Raw genomic sequence first — 23,569 nt, 5'->3', positions numbered from 1 at the left:
CTAATGTCTAAAGTCAAGAACAACACAGATAATGACAATATGATAACAGTTGGGCAATGCAATATTCATGTATAGATGATATATGCTTAAATTTACAAGTTTAAAGTTAAAATACTTATCACTTACAAGTTATATCTCTTATCACTGCAAAGATTTTCATTTATCTATATACACTACTAGAGGTAGTACAGAAAGCAGAGAAAATATTGAGTAATGCAGTATTACACTTCGATGTTAGACAAAGAAAGAAACGAGAAAAGATGGAGCCTTTAATGACTGGTACCTCCTTGTGGGGGATGACCCCTGTATAAAGTAGAATAAAGAAAAAGATGCAGTATTACAGTTTTACTTGAGAATTTGCAATATAACAATATAACTTGAGAAACAGGGATATTAAGCTTTAATACATACCAGATTTTACAAAATGAAATTAGTAGTACTAAATCGTACATCTATAGCTCTGTCTATCTATCTATCTATCTATCTATCTACCTACAGTTTATTAATTGTTAAATTCCTATGTAGCAGTTCAAACTAAAATAAGCGTGGTCTGTAGATTGTCCCGTACTCCTTAGATACGAAGAATGGAATGCAAGTTATCATTTATTTAGTATTTTCACTGTAGAGTGAGACCATTATCTTAAGGAATTGAAACTCCATGATAATAGTTAGGAATTAAGGATTTCAAAGTGTTAGTGGCACACATTTTTACATCATAGTCACAATATTCTAAGTCATTTTTTACTTGTAGTAATTTACTCTTTATTCATTTCTGCAGATACTAGTCGTGCTCCAAGGAAGCTTGTTAATGTATTGATTTCAATAAATAAAAACTTTGATAATGATCTGATGAACTCGTCTAGTACAGCATACATAAATCTTTCCAATAGCATAACCCAGGTAAGGAAATATTGACATTTCTACTGGTGCATTGGTTACTTATACCTAAACCTTTTATATTATTATTATTATTTTTATTATTAATATTTTGTTTGAGATAATATCTATGTTGAATGGGTAAGGCAGTGGCAGATGACAGGCACCATAGGGTTGTAGTCAATGGAGTATATTTGAAGCATGGGCTTGTCACCAGTGGGGTACCTCAGGGATCTGTACTTGGACCCATTCTCTTTAATATTTTTATTAGTGATATTGCAGAAGGTCTTGATGGTAAGGTATGTCTTTTTGCTGATGATACTAAGATATGTAACATGGTTGATGTTCTAGGAGGGATAAGCCAAATGGCAAATGATTTAGGTAAACTAGAAAAATGGTCAGAGTTGTGGCAACTGACATTTAATGTGGATAAGCGCAAGAGAATGCATCTTGGACGTAAAAACACAAAGGCAGAGTACAGAATATTTGATAGAGTCCTAACCTCAACATCTGAGGAAAGGGATTTAGGGGTGATTATTTCTGACTTTTTCATTTTATGACTTAAAGCAGATGTTGCTGAACTACAACTCCCATGATTCCCTGGCTATCTGTTTCATTGAAAGAATCATGGGAGTTGTAGTTCAGCAACATCTGGCGGGCTGCAGGCTGGACAGCCCTGACTTAAAGGTAGGCAGACAATGTAATAGAGCAGCAGGAAATGCTAGCAGAATGCTGGGTTGTATAGGGAGAAGTATTAGCAGTAGAAAGAGGGAAGTGCTCATGCCATTGTACAAAACACTGGTGAGACCTCACTTGGAGTATTGTACGCAGTACTGGAGACCGTATCTCCAGAAGGATATTGATACTTTAGAGAGAGTTCATGGATTGCAGGATAAAACTTACCAGGAAAGGTTAAAGGATCTTAACATGTATAGCTTGGAGGAAAGACGAGACAGGGGGGATATGATAGAAACATTTAAATACATAAAGGGAATCAACACAGTAAAGGAGGAGACTATATTTAAAAGAAGAAAAACTACCACAACAAGAGGACATAGTCTTAAATTAGAGGGACAAAGGTTTAAAAATAATATCAGGAAGTATTACTTTACTGAGAGGGTAGGGAATGCATGGAATAGCCTTCCAGCTGAAGTGGTAGAGGTTAACACAGTAAAGGAGTTTAAGCATGCGTGGGATATGCATAAGGCTATCCTAACTATACGAAAAGGCCAGGAACTAATTAAAAGTATTAAAAAAATTGGGCAGACTAGATGGGCCGAATGGTTCTTATCTGCCGTCACATTCTATGTTTCTATTATTTATAATATTTAGTCAATTGATTTTGAAAAAAAATGTAATGCATTTAATGAACCTACTAATTGATTTAACTTTCATATTATTTTGTTTCTTTAGATTTTTTCTGAAATATACAAAGCAGCAGCACCACTGTACTTTGTGGACATTATAATCTATGGATTCAGGTATCTAAATGAGATTAACCTGACTTTGCTATTTATCCTGTAATAAAAATGTATGGCAACATACCCTAATTTGACATTTGTAATGACAACAGCATGCATACCAGCATATATAATGATCATTAGGTAGAGGGAATATATACAGATATTCATACATTTCACCACGTAGAATATGTACCGTATATACTCGAGTATAAGCCGACCCGAATATAAGCCGAGGCCCCTAATTTTACCCCCAAAAATTGGGAAAACGTATTGACTCGAGTATAAGACTAGGGTGGTTTATTTCTAAATAAAATTAGATCCTAAAAAAATTATATTAACTGAATATTTATTTACAGCGTGTGTATATAATGAATGCAGTGTGTATATGAATGCAGTGTGTGTGTATGCAGTGTGTATGAGTGCAGTGTGTATATAATGAATGGAGTGCAGTGTGTGTATATGAGTGCAGTGTGTGTATAATGAATGCAGTGCAGTGTGTGTATGAGTGCAGTGTGTGTATGAGTGCAGTGTGTGTATGAGTGCAGTGTGTGTATATGAGTGCAGTGTGTGTGTGTGTATGAATGCAGTGTGTATATAATGAATGCAGTGCAGTGTGTGTATGAGTGCAGTGTGTATGCAGTGTGTGTATGAGTGTAGTGTGTGTATATGAGTGCAGTGTGTGTATAATGAATGCAGTGCAGTGTGTGTATATGAGTGCAGTGTGTGTATATGAGTGCAGTGTGTGTATATGAGTGCAGTGTGTGTATATGAGTGCAGTGTGTGTATATGAGTGCAGTGTGTATATGAGTGCAGTGTGTATATAATGAATGATGAATGCAGTGTGTATGTGTGAGTGCAGTGTGTATGCAGTGTGTGTATAATGAATGCAGTGCAGTGTGTGTGTATGAGTGCAGTGTGTATGAATGCAGTGTGTATATAATGAATGCAGTGCAGTGTGTGTGTGTGTGTGTGTGTGTGTGTGTGTGTGTGTGTGTGTGTGTGTGTGTGTGTGTGCAGAGCATTGGTGGGGGTTGGGCATTTTATTAATTATTATCTTAATATTTTTTTTTGTTATTTTTTTTAGGTAATTATTTTTTTATTTTATTATTAATTGTATTATTTTTTTTGTTATTATTATTTTAATATTTTTTTTCTTATTTGTTTTATTAATATTTTTTTCGTCCCCCCTCCCTGCCTGTTAGCTGGCCAGGGAGGGGGGCTCTCACTCCCTGGTGGTCCAGTGGATGGGCTGTAGGAGGGGGGCTGGCAGGAAGCTGTAACTTACCTTCACCGCAGCTCCTGTCAGCTCCCTTCTCTCTCCTCCGTCCGTGCAGCTCCCAGGTCAGCTTCCTCTGCAACTCTCGCGGCCGCGCGGAGCGTTGCCACGGTAACCCGTGGCAACCCTCTGACCCCGCGGCTCTCGCGAGAGTTGCAGAGGAAGCCGACCTGGGAGCTGCACGGACGGAGGAGAGAGAAGGGAGCTGACAGGAGCTGCTGTGAAGGTAAGTTACAGCTCTGCCAGCCCCCCTCTCCCCCCAGTCTGTATTATGGCAATGAAAATTGCCATAATACAGACACTCACTCGAGTATAAGACGAGTGGGAGTTTTTCAGCACAAAAAATGTGCTGAAAAACTCGTCTTATACTCGAGTATATACGGTAATATGTTTTCCATTTCGTACATGTAAATGTCATTCTTAATCTTTATTTTCCCATCCCACCACATAATCCTCACTTTGTCCTCTTGACTTGAACTTCTAATAACCTGTAATCAATTGCTACTCCATGCTGTTCGTCTTCCCGCAAACTCCATCACCTTGAAATAAAGGATACAGTTTGATATATATATATCTCGCACTGTTGATTAAATATAGAAAAAAAAGATAGCTTTAGGAATTACGTTCCCCATTTAAATCATTTCCAAATTAAACATTCACCATTATACCAAGGAACAGACACTTAAACAGGCCAAGTATAATGAGAGGATATGGGACAACTGTCCAAGAGTGATGTAATAAACAGGAACATTTAATTTGGTTTCCATAGTGCTTGCCCCACTTTTTCAAATTTGCCCAATTTTACACACATTTAACTTATATATAACCTGTATCAACTCAAAATGATGTTATCACGAACATTGTCGACCTGCAACTTAATATCTGCTTCAATCATCTCTATAGGAGAGACGTTGAAAGCTACATCGTATGGGGAAAGAGTAACTTGGAGAGATTTCTGCTACGTTTAGAATATTTATTTATTTAACAACTCTTAATTTCCCTAGGTGTTTTACAAAATACATCAATAACCCATAGGTTGGGTTATAGTCAGAGGTGTATATAATTTAGAAATCTTAAAAGACAAAATAGTAGAAAATATTGCCTGTAGGTTTTAATCTAAATATATAGTACTTTTGTAGAAGAAGGTCTTAAAGGACAATAGGCAATGAGGTAAAAGGTGGCAGAGGAGAAATGATATAACCCGGAAATTGGTGGATCATAAGATTCTAGGTTTTTGAGAGTCATCATGCTTATTGTGTTTTTATTATTTGTATTATTTGATTTAGCCTATGCATTTTTTTTTAGAGGAATTATACTAAGTAATTGATATGCCTTATTTATTAATATGGTATTATTGCTATAAATGGGAAATGTAAGTAATAGTTCAGAATGTTAATTGCTTGTTTTATTCATCTCTATCATTCTACAGTAGTGGAAGTATCATAGCTAATACTTCAGGGGTCTACGATTATCCCAACAACCAGACGGGTATTGACTTCATAAATAATAACTTGACTTCTGAAGTTCAAAGTCAATTTAACAATTCACAAATAACCGTAGATAACTCAACCGCCACACTCCTGAATGTGACATCTGAATCATCTACATTATCAAGTATGTAACATATTGTTTTATTATGATTATTATCATTTGATAGAGTAAAGCTCATGTCAAGCCCCAAATTATTTAACATTAATGTTAATGTTAATGTTTGGCTTTTTTCAGGTGCTTCTATTGTGATTGCCTGAAATGTTCATTATTTATTGCTGTGCTATACAGTGGCATGATAGATTTTAAAAGGTCTTACGGTTTTAAGAGGCCGGCGCCCTAGGCGAATGCCTTATTCGCCTTAATGGTAGCGCCGGCCCTGAATACTCCTGGTATCACAATTATTATAGGTAAAGGGGGACTTGGACCGTAACTCCCATGAAACTCAACCAATAGTTCCCCATCTTGACACGAAACTTGCATTTATGTTCTTTACATTTTTGTTTATCAGTATAACTCTTATGGGACAACTTCCTGAAACACTATTTTATATAGTTATGAGCCTTGTTTGTTTGCAACGTTAAACAATGACTTTATTGGCATTAAAACACAAGTAAAATAAAAAATAAAAGGAGTTCAAAAAGTAGAATAATGACCACAGTATTAGGCTCATAAAAATTATATATTAATAAATAAAGTGTATTTTTTCTACTGTAGTGAAATTTTGTTATCCTTATAGATGTATCTCAACTCATGCCGTATATGACGTGTAACACCACTTTCGCAAACTACAGTATGCAGTGTACTAACGAGTCCTGTACATGCACCGGGCCATGTGAAGCAAATACATCATACTGTTTAAATGGGGGCAACTGTACAAATAGAGCGGATGGAGCAATGTGCACGTATGTAAATCCATGTCTAAAACAACACAATTGAACACAACTATTAATAATATACTTGAAGTGAAACTGTAGTGACAGGTTCTTTTTAAGCTCTAATGCCTAATTAGGCAAAGAATATAGCACTGATTAACCATATGTAGATCCTATTGAGCTATGAAGTTAGAGCATTCCTTCTGTTCTGCGCTGGGATTGCTTAGTCATTCTGCTTTATGTGTTTTCCTATAATGTAACGCTAACACCGGACCCACCTACATCTTGCCCTCTTCCCACAGAACTAGTCCTGCTTGGGAACATTTACCCAAGGCCACACATTGGAGGAGTATGGGAGGTAGACCACGTTGGTGGTGGAGGTGTTTCTGTGTGGGAGGGGACATTTGGAAATTTACCTGTAGGAGGGCTCCCAGTGTCTCTTGTCCATCATGTCCATCATGTTTTGGCATAGAAGTCTTGAATTGATGGACTGGTGGTAGAGAAAGGAAATTGCATTAAAATTATATTACTAAACATCTATACACGTGCTAGCAGTTAAACTTAAAAAGTGATAGTGATGTGAATATTAGTATTGTTAGTGATGTATCTATATATCAAGTTTTTCCAGGTTTTCCTGGTGGTTAATGTTCTGTCCAACCAATACCAGAAGATTCTAATTCTGATATTGGTTGGGAGCACATTAACCACCTGGAAAAGGTGTGCAACCTCACTGGCCATTTTGGGTAGCCCTTCCATCGACTGTGGGCCTTCCAGTAGGAAAAGAGTAGACATTTCACAATCTTACATAGCAATATAATGAGTACTATGACTGCCGCAAAGTGACAAATAACAAATAATAAATAAATATATATCTGAAAATACTAAACCGAAACTTTGCAAACATAGAAAAAACGTTTTTGTTTGTTTTTTAATACATTGGCATAAGGGAAGTTACATTCATGAACAGATAATTCTGAATGCTCCTTTATCAAGTACACTATTTCAATCTAAGTTTTGTAAGTGTGTAAAAATATTACTAGGCTCTTGTAAGTGTTGTGGTGGATATTTGTTCATAAGGGCCCCTGTGTCAGCAGATATAGCCACAAATGCTTATAGAATGTTCTGACTGTAATTTGATTTAAAGTAAAGCGACTGTTCTTTAGTGCTGCTGTACACATATCTATATTGAGACTCAGCTGTGCACTTAATATTTAACTTATCAACATCAGGCCCAAAGTCAGCGCCAAATTTGCATCACAAGCAAACCTGTTTATGTAAATATGATAAAAGAATGTTGTGTATGTCTATGTGTGTATTGGCCCAGTGTGTCTGATGCCCAGTCTGAACCTGGGTAGAATTGTGTTTGAATATGTAACTACCATGCTTCATTGAGGTTGGAGATTGCTGTGTTCAGTCTCAGAGAGGAGCTTTGCAGAGATCAGGCTCCCTCATACATACAGCCTCAGAGATAACAAGGCACAGCGGGAAGAGTAGGCCGAAGCAGAGTAAACTTCTAGCACTTTCAGTTCCTCTAACAGGCACTAGCCTGTAGGCAAGAGCACACTCTGTACACCAGGAAATCCAGCCCTGCCCAAGTTGTTTACAAAATAGAATAGAATAGTTTGTCACTATTAAAGACAACATAGGTTGCATTTCTTTTTCGAAATGCAGCCAATAACAAAAAAATAAATAAATATTTAGTCAACCAGCTTTCAGTCACCCAGCGTGACCTCCTCGTGTCCAGTTGAAAGTACCACTTGATGAAATCTTGATATTTTTTGTCATGTTAAGTGCTATGTTTTGTAGAAAAAAGAGAGCATATAATTAGCAAACAGTATCCATAACTGATGGGTAACAATGCACAGATCACCACTGTGCAGTAGGGAAGCCCGAATCACAGGCAGAACGTGGACATATATGTCTGTTTGAGATTAGTGAGAACTACACTTCGCCTACCATTTTAATGAAAAAGCTGCCACTTGGCACTATAACTTCCACTAATCTATAGCAGCACTGGGATACATATGTCCACGTGCTGTCCTTACAGTGAAGTCCTCCCCTAAACCCCAACACTACCATAATAAATTACACTTAACAATAACCCCTACACTATCATTAAATATTACCCCCATAGTAAACTTCACAACAATTTTTATGGTAGCCAGTTTATGCCTATTTATTTGTTGGATTTTAGAAACATAGAAACATAGAAACATAGAATGTGATGGCAGATAAGAACCATTCGGCCCATCTAGTCTGCCCAGTTTTCTACTTACTTTCATTAGTCCCTGGCCTTATCTTATAGTTAGGATAGCCTTATGTCTATCCCACGCATGCTTAAACTCCTTTACTGTGTTAACCTCTACCACTTCAGCTGGAAGGATATTCCAGCCTTTTAATCCGTATAAGTCATATATTTTTTTTCCCTCACTAACATATAGTGCTGTCTTGCCTTGACTTTCCTTTGTTTTGTTTCCATAAACATATGTATGTAAGAAGAGTGTGCGGTGGGATTTTAAAGTTTACTACATTTAGTAATTACACAAATTGATGTGATTAATCCATACACATTCAACTTGCTTCAGATATTAAAAATGTAAAAACATTATTTTATATTTATATTTTCTATGCATTTTCTAGCAAACGTATACAATTTCAAAATCATCTAAAAGCCATTAAAAAGCACACCTTGTTGATGTTGATTTGAAATGCCAAAACTAAAAATAAAATATATTGTTGCAGATGCTCAGATTCCTATTTTGGAACCAACTGTGAAAGTTTCAATGCTACAACATTTGCAACTACAACAGAATCAAATTCAGCTCAAACAGAGCTATCAAATGTTACAGACACAACAAGCTTAAACCCAACTGAGCCCTCAACTATAGCATCCACAATTACGTCATCTCTTTCTGAGACTTCGCCTTTCATAGAAATCATAACTTCAACTCAAACAGAACTTGCTACTACTTCTCTAACTGAGACTTCAACTGTTCCATCTCCATCAACTGAAACTCAAACAAGGACTCAATCTATAACACATACCCCAAGTCCAACCTCAGCCGAAATCTCAACTGTAATACCATCAGAGTCTTCAGCTTTTACAGGGACAATAAGAACACTTTCAACTACTGCAGAATCTCCAACTACTCTGACTGAAACTTCATATGTTCCATCTCCATCATCTGAAACTCCAACTTCATCTATTACTAATACTGTAAGCTCAGGTGAAACTGAAATTACAACTGTAAATCAAACATTAAGCCTAACCTCAACTGAGTCTTCCACTATTACACCAACAATTAGTTTATCTACTTCTGAGACTTCACCTCTTACAGGGATTAAAACGTCAACTCAAACAAAAAGTTCAACTATTCCTGCAACTGAACGTTCTCCTTTAACAGAAACCTCAACAGTTTCATCTGCATTAACAGCAACACAAACAGAGACTTCATCTGTAACGCATACAGCAAATTCAACTGAAATAGAAACACACACATCAAGCTTAATCCCAACTGAAACTTCAACTATAACACCAACAATCAATATATTTTCTTCCGAATCTTCCCCTTTTACAGCAACAGTAACTTCAAGTCAAACTGAAACTTCTACTATCACATCAACCGAAAGTTCTCCTCTGACAGAGACTTCAACTGTTATACCTCCATCATCTACAACTCAAACAGAAGCATCATCCATCACACATACAGAAATCTCAGCTCAAACACAGCTATCAATGCACACATCAAGTCTAACCTCAGCTGAAATCTCAACTGTAACACCATCAATAGCTATATCTACTTCCGAGTCTTCAGCTATTACAGGGACAATAACACAACTTTCAACTACTGCAGAATCTCCAACTTCTCTGACTGAAACTTCATCTGTTTCATCTCCATCAACTGAAATTCCAACTTCATCTATTACAAATACTGTAAGTTCAGTTGAAACAGAAATATCAACTATAAATCAAACATCAAGCCTAACTTCAACTGAGTCTTCCACGATTACACCAACAATTAGTTTATCTACTTATGAGACTTTACCTCTTACAGGGATTAAAACGTCAACTCAAACAGAAAGTTCAACTATTCCAACATCTGAAAATTCTATTTTAACAGAAACCACAACAATTTCATATCCATCAACTCCAATACAAACAGAGACTTCATCTGTAACACATATAGCAAATTCAACTGAAATAGAAACACACACATCAAGCTTAATCCCAACTGAAACTGCAAATACAACACCAACAATCAGTATATTTTCTTCCGAATCTTCCACTTTTACAGCGACAGTAACTTCAAGTCAAACTGAAACTTCTACTATTGCATCAACCGAAAGTTCTCCTCTGACAGAGACTTCAACTGTTATACCTCCATCATCTACAACTCAAACAGAAACATCATCCATCACACATACAGAAATCTCAGCTCAAACACAGCTATCAATGCACACATCAAGTCTAACCTCAGCTGAAATCTCAACTGTAACACCATCAAATGCTTTATCTACTTCAGAGTCTTCAGCTTTTACAGGGACAAAGACAGAACTCTCAACTACTGCAGAATCTGCAACTTCTCTGACTGAAACTTCATCTGTTCCATCTCCATCAACTGAAACTGCAAATTCATCTATTACAAATACTGCAAGTTCAGTTGAAACAGAAATAACTATAAATCAAACATCAAGCCTAATTTCAACTGAGTCTTCCACTATTACACCAACAATTCGTTTATCTACTTCTGAGACTTCACCTCCTACAGGGATCCAAACGTCAACTCAAACAGAAAATCCAACTATTCCTGCAACTGAAAGTTCACCTTTAACGGAAACCTCAACAGTTTCATCTGCATTAACAGCAACACAACCAGAGACTTCATCTGTAACACATACAGCAAATTCAACTGAAATAGAAACACACACTTCAAGCTTAATCCCAACTGAAACTTCAACTATAACACCAACAATCAGTAAATTTTCTTCCGAATCTTCCACTTTTACAGCGACAGTAACTTCAAGTCAAACTGAAACATCTACTATCGCATCAACTGAAAGTTCTCCTTTGACAGAGACTTCAACTGTTATAACTCCATCAGCTACAACTCAAACAGAAACATCATCTATCACACATACAGAAATCTCAGCTCAAACACAGCTATCAGTGCACACATCAAGTCTAACCTCAGCTGAAATCTCAACTGTAACACCATCAATAGCTATATCTACTTCCGAGTCTTCAGCTATTACAGGGACAATAACACAACTTTCAACTACTGCAGAATCTCCAACTTCTCTGACTGAAACTTCATCTGTTTCATCTCCATCAACTGAAATTCCAACTTCATCTATTACAAATACTGTAAGTTCAGTTGAAACAGAAATATCAACTATAAATCAAACATCAAGCCTAACTTCAACTGAGTCTTCCACGATTACACCAACAATTAGTTTATCTACTTATGAGACTTTACCTCTTACAGGGATTAAAACGTCAACTCAAACAGAAAGTTCAACTATTCCAACATCTGAAAATTCTATTTTAACAGAAACCACAACAATTTCATATCCATCAACTGCAATACAAACAGAGACTTCATCTGTAACACATACAGCAAATTCAACTGAAATAGAAACACACACATCAAGCTTAATCCCAACTGAAACTGCAAATACAACACCAACAATCAGTATATTTTCTTCCGAATCTTCCACTTTTACAGCGACAGTAACTTCAAGTCAAACTGAAACTTCTACTATTGCATCAACCGAAAGTTCTCCTCTGACAGAGACTTCAACTGTTATACCTCCATCAACTACAACTCAAACAGAAACATCATCCATCACACATACAGAAATCTCAGCTCAAACACAGCTATCAATGCACACATCAAGTCTAACCTCAGCTGAAATCTCAACTGTAACACCATCAAATGCTTTATCTACTTCAGAGTCTTCAGCTTTTACAGGGACAATTAGAACACTTTCAACTACTGCAGAATCTGCAACTTCTCTGACTGAAACTTCATCTGTTCCATCAACATCAACTGAAACTCCAACTTCATCTATTACAAATACTGTAAGTTCAGCTGAAACAGAAATATCAACTATAAATCAAACATCAAGCCTAACTTCAACTGAGTCTTCCACTATTACACCAACAATTAGTTTATCTACTTATGAGACTTCACCTCTTACAGGGATTAAAACGTCAACTCACACAGAAACTTCAATTAGTCCAACATCTGAAAGTTCTATTTTAACAGAAACCACAACAATTTCATATGCATCAACTGCAACACAAACAGAGACTTCATCTGTAACACATACAGCAAATTCAACTGAAATAGAAACACACACCTCAAACTTCATCCCAACTGAAACTTCAACTATAACACCAACAATCAGTAAATTTTCTTCAGAATCTTCCACTTTTACAGCGACAGTAACTTCAAGTCAAACTGAAACATCTACTATCGCATCAACTGAAAGTTCTCCTTTGACAGAGACTTCAACTGTTATAACTCCATCAGCTACAACTCAAACAGAAACATCATCTATCACACATACAGAAATCTCAGCTCAAACACAGCTATCAATGCACACATCAAGTCTAACCTCAGCTGAAATCTCAACTGTAACACCATCAATAGCTATATCTACTTCCGAGTCTTCAGCTATTACAGGGACAATAACACAACTTTCAACTACTGCAGAATCTCCAACTTCTCTGACTGAAACTTCATCTGTTTCATCTCCATCAACTGAAATTCCAACTTCATCTATTACAAATACTGTAAGTTCAGTTGAAACAGAAATATCAACTATAAATCAAACATCAAGCCTAACTTCAACTGAGTCTTCCACGATTACACCAACAATTAGTTTATCTACTTATGAGACTTTACCTCTTACAGGGATTAAAACGTCAACTCAAACAGAAAGTTCAACTATTCCAACATCTGAAAATTCTATTTTAACAGAAACCACAACAATTTCATATCCATCAACTGCAATACAAACAGAGACTTCATCTGTAACACATACAGCAAATTCAACTGAAATAGAAACACACACATCAAGCTTAATCCCAACTGAAACTGCAAATACAACACCAACAATCAGTATATTTTCTTCCGAATCTTCCACTTTTACAGCGACAGTAACTTCAAGTCAAACTGAAACTTCTACTATTGCATCAACCGAAAGTTCTCCTCTGACAGAGACTTCAACTGTTATACCTCCATCAACTACAACTCAAACAGAAACATCATCCATCACACATACAGAAATCTCAGCTCAAACACAGCTATCAATGCACACATCAAGTCTAACCTCAGCTGAAATCTCAACTGTAACACCATCAAATGCTTTATCTACTTCAGAGTCTTCAGCTTTTACAGGGACAATTAGAACACTTTCAACTACTGCACAATCTCCAACTTCTCTGACTGAAACTTCATCTGTTCCATCAACATCAACTGAAACTCCAACTTCATCTATTACAAATACTGTAAGTTCAGCTGAAACAGAAATATCAACTATAAATCAAACATCAAGCCTAACTTCAACTGAGTCTTCCACTATTACACCAACAATTAGTTTATCTACTTATGAGACTTCACCTCTTACAGGGATTAAAACGTCAACTCACACAGAAACTTCAATTAGTCCAACATCTGAAAGTTCTATTTTAACAGAAACCACAACAATTTCATATGCATCAACTGCAACACAAACAGAGACTTCATCTGTAACACATACAGCAAATTCAACTGAAATAGAAACACACACCTCAAACTTCATCCCAACTGAAACTTCAACTATAACACCAACAATCAATATATTTTCTTCTGAATCTTCCCCTTTTACAGCAACAGTAACTTCAAGTCAAACTGAAACTTCTACTATCGCATCAACCGAAAGTTCTCCTCTGACAGAGACTTCAAGAGTTATACCTCCATCATCTACAACTCAAACAGAAACATCATCTATCACACATACAGAAATCTCAGCTCAAACACAGATATCAATGCACACATCAAGTCTAACCTCAGCTGAAATCTCAACTGTAACACCATCAATAGGTATATCTACTTCCGAGTCTTCAGCTTTTACAGGGACAATAACACAACTTTCAACTACTGCAGAATCTCCAACTTCTCTGACTGAAACTTCATCTGTTCCATCTCCATCAACTGAAATTCCAACTTCATCTATTACAAATACTGCAAGTTCAGTTGAAACAGAAATATCAACTATAAATCAAACATCAAGCCTAACTTCAACTGAGTCTTCCACGATTACACCAACAATTAGTTTATCTACTTATGAGACTTTACCACTTACAGGGATTAAAATGTCAACTCAAACAGAAAGTTCAATTATTCCAACATCTGAAAGTTCTATTTTAACAGAAACCACAACAATTTCATATCCATCAACTGCAACACAAACAGAGACTTCATCTGTAACACATACAGCAAATTCAACTGAAATAGAAACACACACATCAAGCTTAATCCCAACTGAAACTTCAACTATAACACCAACAATCAATATATTTTCTTCTGAATCTTCCCCTTTTACAGCAACAGTAACTTCAAGTCAAACTGAAACTTCTACTATCGCATCAACCGAAAGTTCTCCTCTGACAGAGACTTCAACTGTTATACCTCCATCATCTACAACTCAAACAGAAACATCATCCATCACACATACAGAAATCTCAGCTCAAACACAGCTATCAATGCACACATCAAGTCTAACCTCAGCTGAAATCTCAACTGTAACACCATCAATAGCTATATCTACTTCCGAGTCTTCAGCTTTTACAGGGACAAAGACAGAACTCTCAACTACTGCAGAATCTGCAACTTCTCTGACTGAAACTTCATCTGTTCCATCTCCATCAACTGAAACTGCAAATTCATCTATTACAAATACTGCAAGTTCAGTTGAAACAGAAATAACTATAAATCAAACATCAAGCCTAATTTCAACTGAGTCTTCCACTATTACACCAACAATTCGTTTATCTACTTCTGAGACTTCACCTCTTACAGGGATCCAAACGTCAACTCAAACAGAAAGTTCAACTATTCCAACATCTGAAAATTCTATTTTAACAGAAACCACAACAATTTCATATCCATCAACTGCAACACAAACAGAGACTTCATCTGTAACACATACAGCAAATTCAACTGAAATAGAAACACACACATCAAGCTTAATCCCAACTGAAACTTCAACTATAACACCAACAATCAGTATATTTTCTTCCGAATCTTCCACTTTTACAGCAACAGTAACTTCAAGTCAAACTGAAACTTCTACTATCGCATCAACTGAAAGTTCTCCTCTGACAGAGACTTCAACTGTTATACCTCCATCATCTAAAACTCAAACAGAAACATCATCCATCACACATACAGAAATCTCAGCTCAAACACAGCTATCAATGCACACATCAAGTCTAACCTCAGCTGAAATCTCAACTGTAACACCATCAATAGCTATATCTACTTCTGAGTCTTCAGCTTTTACAGGGACAATAACAGAACTCTCAACTACTGCAGAATCTCCAACTTCTCTGACTGAAACTTCATCTGTTCCATCTCGATCAACTGAAATTCCAACTTCATCTATTACAAATACTGCAAGTTCAGCTGAAACAGAAATATCAACTATAAATCAAACATCAAGCCTAACTTCAACTGAGTCTTCCACGATTACACCAACAATTAGTTTATCTACTTCTGAGACTTCACCTCTTACAGGGATCCAAACGTCAACTCAAACAGAAAATCCAACTATTGCTGCAACTGAAAGTTCTCCCATTACAAAAAACACAACTAGTGAGTCCTCCACTACTTTATCCCCTAGCATAACAACTAAGAGTCAGAAACCATCCACATCCAGTGCTTCAAATGTCTGTCCTCCCTATGCAAGTGGAGACTCCTGTGAGATTGGGAACCAGAAAGTCGATGCTGTGATTGGTAAGATAATATTTTTGTAGTTTTTCAGACTACTGTGCAATGTGTTAATTTATTGTTAAATATTATGCTTTGGAAAGGTTTCAGTAGATTTGTATTCATAAAAAAAATATGAATGATTCATTTTTAAATTATGTCTTGCACATTTGGGGTTTTCACAAAATACAGTCAGTGGGCCTTTAATCTGTACAATTTTACGATATAAAAACTTTCCATGTGACATGGATTAATTACTATAAATTCAAAACAAAATAGGTGAGACTCGTCTTTCCTTCCTTAACTTCTCTGTTTTGTTTTCCTACTCTCCCTTTTTCCTCAACCTTTATCTTTTCTTATTTTGGGAGCTCAGTCCAGATCCTGTAATTTTCTTTGAAAATGCGTACAAAATTTTAAAAATGTTTTCATTACTCTTTGTAAAAGTTTTTGTGTAACCTTTCTGTTTATTCTGTACCATTTTATGTGTTTAAATAAAGAATAAAAAAAAATGTTTGGGGTAAGGACATATATGCTATGCAATATATTGGAGCTATATAAATGGTAATAATAATATGTAATTTAAACTAGGGCCTGTTGTGTGTATATATATATCTATATATATCTATATATATATATATATAGATATATATAGATATATATAGATATATATATATATACAGTCATTTACTGTAAGAGACTACTGCACACTATTGATGACACTTTCCTACTGAATATAAATAAATAGATAATTAATATAAGTATACTTAGATCAGGGTCATTAATGCAGTACTGACAGCATGGTAGTTGTTGCTACAAAAAACAAAGGTGGCATGTTGCCAAAGCCTGACCACCCCTGGTTTAAGGTGATGTTATCATTTTTAAAGTGGCCACTAGGTTGCCCTGTATCACATCCTTCTAGATTAATTGAATGAAGCATACACGTTGTGATATGTTAAAGAAACACTATAGCGTTAGAAATACAAACCTGTACTCCCCCCAACTGTCTGATGATTAAAGGGTTAAAAACACTTTTTTTTCTCTTATGTTGGCTAGGTCTCATGCATTGCAACTCCTATCCTTGTAGTGACCCTCTCCCAAATTTAATAGGTCCCCCCTGGTTGGCTATCTAAAGGGTTAAAAACCCTTATTTACTTACCTTAATTCCAGTGCCATGCATTCCTTGGTGCTAGTTGGTGTCTCCTCCTCCTGCAACGTCAATGCGCTGGTCTTACATAATGTACATGTGTGACACTTGCTGCACATGCATTAAAGCTTCCCCATAGAAAGTTATGGAATCAATGTTTCTTTTGGGGATTTTGAAGGTGAGATAGCTCAGTGAGCTACTGCATCATCAGTAGAATCTGTTCAACCCTTGGGGGTCACAGGTTCAAATCCTAGCATTGTTGACCCAGGCCCTCACCCTGCCAAAGTAGATAAAATGAGTACCACTAACTTGGTAATAGTAACATCACCTGGATGTTGGGCAATATCATCCAAAGCATGAGGTCGTCCAATGGCATTTCATGGAGTAAAACTCTTTTAGGGAGCAGGAAGCACCTCCAGTGGCTGTCTGTTTCTCAGAAACTGCAATCTTTTACATTGCGGGTTTAAACATACACAGGCACTACACCCAGACCACTTCAATGAAATGAAATGGTCTGGATGCCTTAAGTATTACTTTAATAAACTTTCCAAGTGGGAAACAAAATTGTGATATGTTGGTTGTAATGTTATCAATCAAAAAGAGTGTTATCTTAAGTTGACAAATTACTTTCATTAAGGGTTTAATTGCTTTGAAGACAAAGATTTTTAAACTTGAATTGCACTATTTTAAATTCCTGTTCGAAATATACTAAATAACAAATTTACTATTTATTCTTATACAGATACCAACAGGGTTCCACAAAAGTTTGTGAATGTATTAATTTCAATAAATACAATTTTCACTAACGCACTCCAAAACGCATCTTCGGCAGAATACATTAGTCTTTCAATTACCATAAATGAGGTAAGATGATATTACAGAACTACCGTTGAAATGTTTATTTATATATTTCTAGTGGTGTTTTTTTTTTTTCATCAGTACCAGAAACATTTCTTTTTTTTTTGTCAATCTTTCTTTTATTAAAGGCATATAAGATGGGGTACAGAAGAGAAATTGGGGGAAATGTACGAGTGATTTACAGTATAGGGTTGATACATCAATCGGCAAGATTACCGTATATACTCGAGTATAAGACGAGTTTTTCAGCACATTTTTTGTGCTGAAAAACACTCACTCGTCTTATACTCGAGTCAGTTGTCTGTATTATGGCAATTTTCATTGCCATAATACAGACAAGTACCGGGGGCTGTCAGGAAGCTGTAACTTACCTGCGAGCGAGAGTTGCAGAGGAAGCTGACCTGGGAGCTGCACGGACGGAGGAGAGAGAAGGGAGCTGACAGGAGCTGCGGTGCAGGTAAGTTACAGCTTCCTGACAGCCCCCCTCCTACAGCCCATCCACTGGACCACCAGGGAGTGAGAGCCCCCCTCCCTGGCCAGCTAACAAGCAGGGAGGGGGGACGAAAAAATAAATTAAAAAAATAATAATAAAAAAATAAAAAAAATAATAACAACATTAAAAAAATATATATATTACAATAATAATTAAATAATAATAATTAATAAAATGCCCACCCCCACCAATGCTCTGCACTCACACACACACACACTGCACTCACACACACTGCATTCATACACACACTGCATACACACTGCATTCATACATACACACATACACACACTGCATTCACACTGCACTCATACACACACTGCACTGCATTCCTTATATATACACACTGCATACACACTGCATTCATACACACACTGCATACACACTGCATTCATACATACACACATACACACACTGCATTCACACTGCACTCATACACACACTGCACTGCATTCATTATATACACACTGCATACACACTGCACTCATACACACACACTGCACTCATATACACACTGCACTCCATTCATTATATACACACTGCATTCATACACACTGCATTCATACATACACACTGCACTCATATATACACACTGCACTCATATACACACACTGCACTGCATTCATTATATACACACTGCATACACACTGCACTCATACACACACTGCACTGCATTCATTACACACACACTGCAATCATACACACACTGCACTCATATACACACACTGCACTCATATACACGCACTGCAATCCATTCATTATATACACACTGCATTCATACACACACTGCATACACACACAGCATTCATATACACACTGCATTCATACACACACACACACACACACACACTGCATTCATTGTATACACACACTGTAAATAAATATTCAATTAATATAATTTTTTTAGGATCTAATTTTATTTAGAGATTTACCAGTAGCTGCTGCATTTTCCACCCTAGTCTTATACTCAAGTCAATATATTTTCCCAGTTTTTTGGGGTAAAATTAGGGGCCTCGGCTTATATTCGGGTCGGCTTATACTCGAGTATATACGGTAAGTTACATTTCCAGAATTGCGATGCCTCATTTTTAAATTTTTGTTGTTAAACTTTAGTTTGAAAATACAAGCTAGGGATCGATCATAAGATCCGGTTGGCAACATGCTAAATTATTATAGTCAGACATTTGGTAACACATGGGTAGACAGTAAGCTTCTCACAAGTTAAAGAAACACTTTGCTCCATGAGATGCATATATTTGATTATCACCATTTTCTACAGGTGGTCTCATCAAGCTAGGTAAACCGCCCTAGGTCACAATTGTAAGAGTTGGCTGGAGACACACTTGAGTATCACATACTTTAATCATATGGCCTCTCAGTGTAAACAGGAACTATAGGCAAACGACCCTAGGCTCCAAAATTGCTAAGCAGTTATGGCTATGGTTAAACAGGCTAAATAATTAAGTCTCAAGCCTAACCTGGTTTACTCTATGGCTGGGTAGCAACAACATCAAATAAGTTACACATTTGGTAGCTAAATCCCTTCGAGCATATAGGTTGAGCGGTGCCAGCTGATATTAACATGTGATTACCAAACAGCATCAAGTTAAACAAATCAATCAAGCTCAGCAGGATTATGTTTAGCACTATTAATGTTTGTAGGGCAAACGTGTAGTATATTTTTGTGGTGTATTCAATCTAACCACTAGCTTACTGTCTCGTTAGATTATGGTTTGTATATTTAGTGCTACTGTGTCTAAAGGATGCATGCTATGGTAGTAGGCAGCATATATATGATGGAGCTAGTGGGTACCCTGCGCCTGCATGATACAAGATAGGTATACGCTGACAGGTTAGGCTAACTTTTTGGCTCAGGCGGCCCAGTACCTTTTACTAACATAAAGGGAAAGCAAGCTTATAGAGCTGCCGCTGTGTATTGCCGCTAGCAGTATATGGTTAAGTTAAGTTACATGGGAGGTGGCGTTTGTAGCACTAGGCAAATATATAGTTACATGAATGTGAGGGTGTCCGAAGTCCTGCGTGGTGTCTAGGCTGGAAGCCTAGATGTGGGTTGCAGGGGCGCTTCACCCGATGCCACTAGTATGTTTTGGGAGGTTGACTGTTTCCTGGCCCATCGTGGTGACCATATCGTTGTGTCTGTCCGGGCCCGCCAGGCGCCTTGCTCCCCGCTTTGCAGCTCTCCCCCCGTACTTCCTGGTTGGCCGTCGTCCAGGTGTTGTGTGTCTTCGGCCCGAGGCATTAGCAGGGGCTCTTGCCACATGTCCATTGACCCCATCAACAGGGTTGTGGGCCCAAGGATCCGCCGGAGCTCGGCTGCCTCCCCGGGTGTATGGGTGGCATGGGAGGGTTACCTCCAGGTGAACCCCCAGATTGTAAGAAGTGTACACGGGCCTGGTAACGGCTTGGTCTCCCTGTGCGGTGAGGTGCGTCGAGCGTATTGCCCGGGTTTTGCACAGGAGTGTGTCCGAATAAGCCCTTGCCTCTGCTCCTAGTCGGAATATGGGTTTTGGCGCGGCCCATGCAGGTAGCTTCAGCCGCCTCCCATTCCTGTCTGTGATGGTGTACTGTCTCCTCAGCATCGTCTGTGGGTGCGTTGGACGTTGGACGTTGAGTAGAGTTCGCCGGGTGGGTTTTGTGGTTTGCCACTGCTGTTGGCAGTTGCTGTTGCTTCAGCCCGTAGACTCCACGTATCTGCTGGCTGTGGCTCACCTTGTGTGTCACTGGAGCTCGCGGTGGTGCCGGCTCTGTGCGGGTGAGTGTCAGCTGCTTTGCAGGTACGTTTGTGTCTGCCAGTTGCTCCCTGGATGCCAGAACCTGGCGAACAGCTCGTCCAGTTTAGCTTCAAGCTCCGCATTCCTTGCAGGCCAGGTGCACATGGCGGCGGCCATGTTGTCTCGCTTCATGTCGTTCCGCTGTTCGCCATGCGTCTCAGCTGGCGCAGTCGTGGTTAGGTTGCTTCTTTGCTTGGACCGGGATAACCCCCACCGGTCCTGGGGGGGAGCAGGGCATCTGTTGGGCCGTGCCTCCAGTGTCTGGGCGAGGAGAGGGGACACCTCTCCCCGTCCCCATGCCCCGCAGGCCGCGGCTTTCAATTCTGGGCGTCTGATTCGTCGAGCACTCAATAAGGGTTTCAGGTTTGCTACCGGGTCACCTCTGTTGTTGGTGGCTTATCCCGGATTCTTTAGGCTTCAACTTAGTGAGTTTTTAACAAGAAATTGGCAAGTACAGCGGGAGCCCAGCTTTTCTGCGACTTCTCAGCTTGCTGACTTGGCCCCGCCCCCCAGAAACATTTCTTAATGTTATCTCTATAGTAATTTTTGTTGTTGGTTTTTAATATATACTGCTTACTGCTTTTGCCTTATATATCACTGCCACTAGGGGGCAGATATGAATTTTCAAAAAGTGTTTTTAGTAATAACATTTTAGTAACTATAATTTGTTATTTATGTATTGGTTACCCTGCACAAATCATCCACCAATCTGAAGTGGCTGATTATGTAACCAATAATAAACTGGTTAATTAATATAGATTTTATATTTTCTTCTTTTTTAGACTTTTACCAATAAATACAGAGACGCAGCACCACTGTACTTTGTACGGATTATAATCCATGGATTCAGGTATCTATATGAGATTAATCGACTTTCATATTTGCTATATATCTTAGATCAACATCCATTTTTGGCACCAGCATATAACCCCAATGACATTTATTAATAATAATGAATTGGGGAATAGCTGAACATTACACTATACCTTTCTTAGAACACAATTACACTTAGTATAAGTTTAATTATTTTTTTTTTTTTTAAGAACACCATAGAGTTATGAATACAAACATGGATCCCTAAAGCTAAAATGTTACCCTACCTACTCTCCTTATTGAGATGTATTAACTCAATGCATCTGTAAGTAGAGCCTTCAGCCTCTCCATGCTGAGTGTGGATACAATGAATTTCTGTCCTGCAATTTTTCCAGTAACGAAGCCAGGAAGCCCTACTAGTGACTGCCACTATTTGTGGCGTTAGGCAGATGGTTTAGACATTACCCTTTCTCATATTACGCAATGTTTACAATGCTAAGGCTGCAGAGATGGTATTTGTGGCCCAGAACCACTATAATAAACTTTAGTGTTTCTGGTGCCTATAGTGTCCCTTTAATTACTGTACTTCATATCATTACTCATCTCCAATTTCCCATTCCCTATATCAGAATTATTTATATGCTCTGATTTAAACATATCATGTAAAATGATGGGTATTTGGTAGACTTACACATTACTGATTTTTAGCTGGTACAAACGAATCAAATTAATTTTCTTTGCGCTCCAAATTGATCAGTCCCAAATTGCCCCCACACTTCATAACCATTTTTGTGACATCTACAAGTAGCACCTTGGCATCCTTAAAACCTGTAAAATGTATCTCTGTAAATAGGCACATGTGAATGGGTTTGGAGATAGATGATAGTAACCATGCTCAGACGATAGCTTGGACATTGGAACTATTAGATTCTAGATGAAGAATGAAGATTCTAGATGAAGAGAAGTTACTTTCCTTCCTGTGCAGTATTAATTCTGGTTGTTTTTTTCGGAAATACATAAAATTGTGTTCTAGAACCCTGCCAAGCAATTGTATTGTATTGTAAAAATGTGCGTTATTACCTAATATAGAAATATCTCTAGGTTTATTCTATCTTTTATAATCTTTTCTTTTTCTTTCCTCTGTCATATTTCAGTAATGGAAGTATCATAGCCAACACTTCAGGAGTCTATGATTATCCTAACAATCAGACGGGTATTGACTTCATAAATGAAAATTTGACTTCTGAAGTTCAACGTCAATTTAATAATTCACAAGTAACCATAGACAATTCAACCGTTACACTCCTGAATGTCGCATCTGAAACATCTCCAATAACAAGTATGCAATGTATAATTATTATTATATTTCATAGTAGCTTTTTTTTTTTTTAGGAGAGTAAATAAGTATATAACTCAAGTTGATAATTATCATTGTACTTTTGTAGAAAGTCTACCACGTCAACAATAAACTTGTTATCTCCTTGTATTGTTTTACATTTGTTCCTGTTAACATTGTA

General features: G+C 37.5%; 1 protein-coding gene across 1 annotated transcript in view; it reads left to right on the top strand.

Annotated features, from left to right (window-relative positions):
* LOC134576925 (mucin-3B-like) overlaps positions 1-23,569 on the top strand; it is a 108,178-nt gene that overhangs the window by 61,796 nt on the left and 22,813 nt on the right. Inside the window, exons 8-14 of the mRNA XM_063435593.1 lie at positions 779-900; positions 2,290-2,357; positions 5,045-5,233; positions 8,721-15,982; positions 17,842-17,963; positions 22,022-22,089; positions 23,207-23,391. Coding sequence (XP_063291663.1) covers positions 779-900; positions 2,290-2,357; positions 5,045-5,233; positions 8,721-15,982; positions 17,842-17,963; positions 22,022-22,089; positions 23,207-23,391 — 8,016 coding nt within the window. The remainder of the gene's footprint in view (positions 1-778; positions 901-2,289; positions 2,358-5,044; positions 5,234-8,720; positions 15,983-17,841; positions 17,964-22,021; positions 22,090-23,206; positions 23,392-23,569) is intronic.

Source organism: Pelobates fuscus, chromosome 11, assembly GCF_036172605.1.
Source record: "Pelobates fuscus isolate aPelFus1 chromosome 11, aPelFus1.pri, whole genome shotgun sequence".
In the NCBI taxonomy this organism is placed as follows: Eukaryota; Metazoa; Chordata; class Amphibia; order Anura; family Pelobatidae; genus Pelobates; species Pelobates fuscus.
The sequence above is the reverse complement of the archived record's forward strand: the minus strand, read 5'-3'. Positions and strand labels throughout refer to the sequence as shown.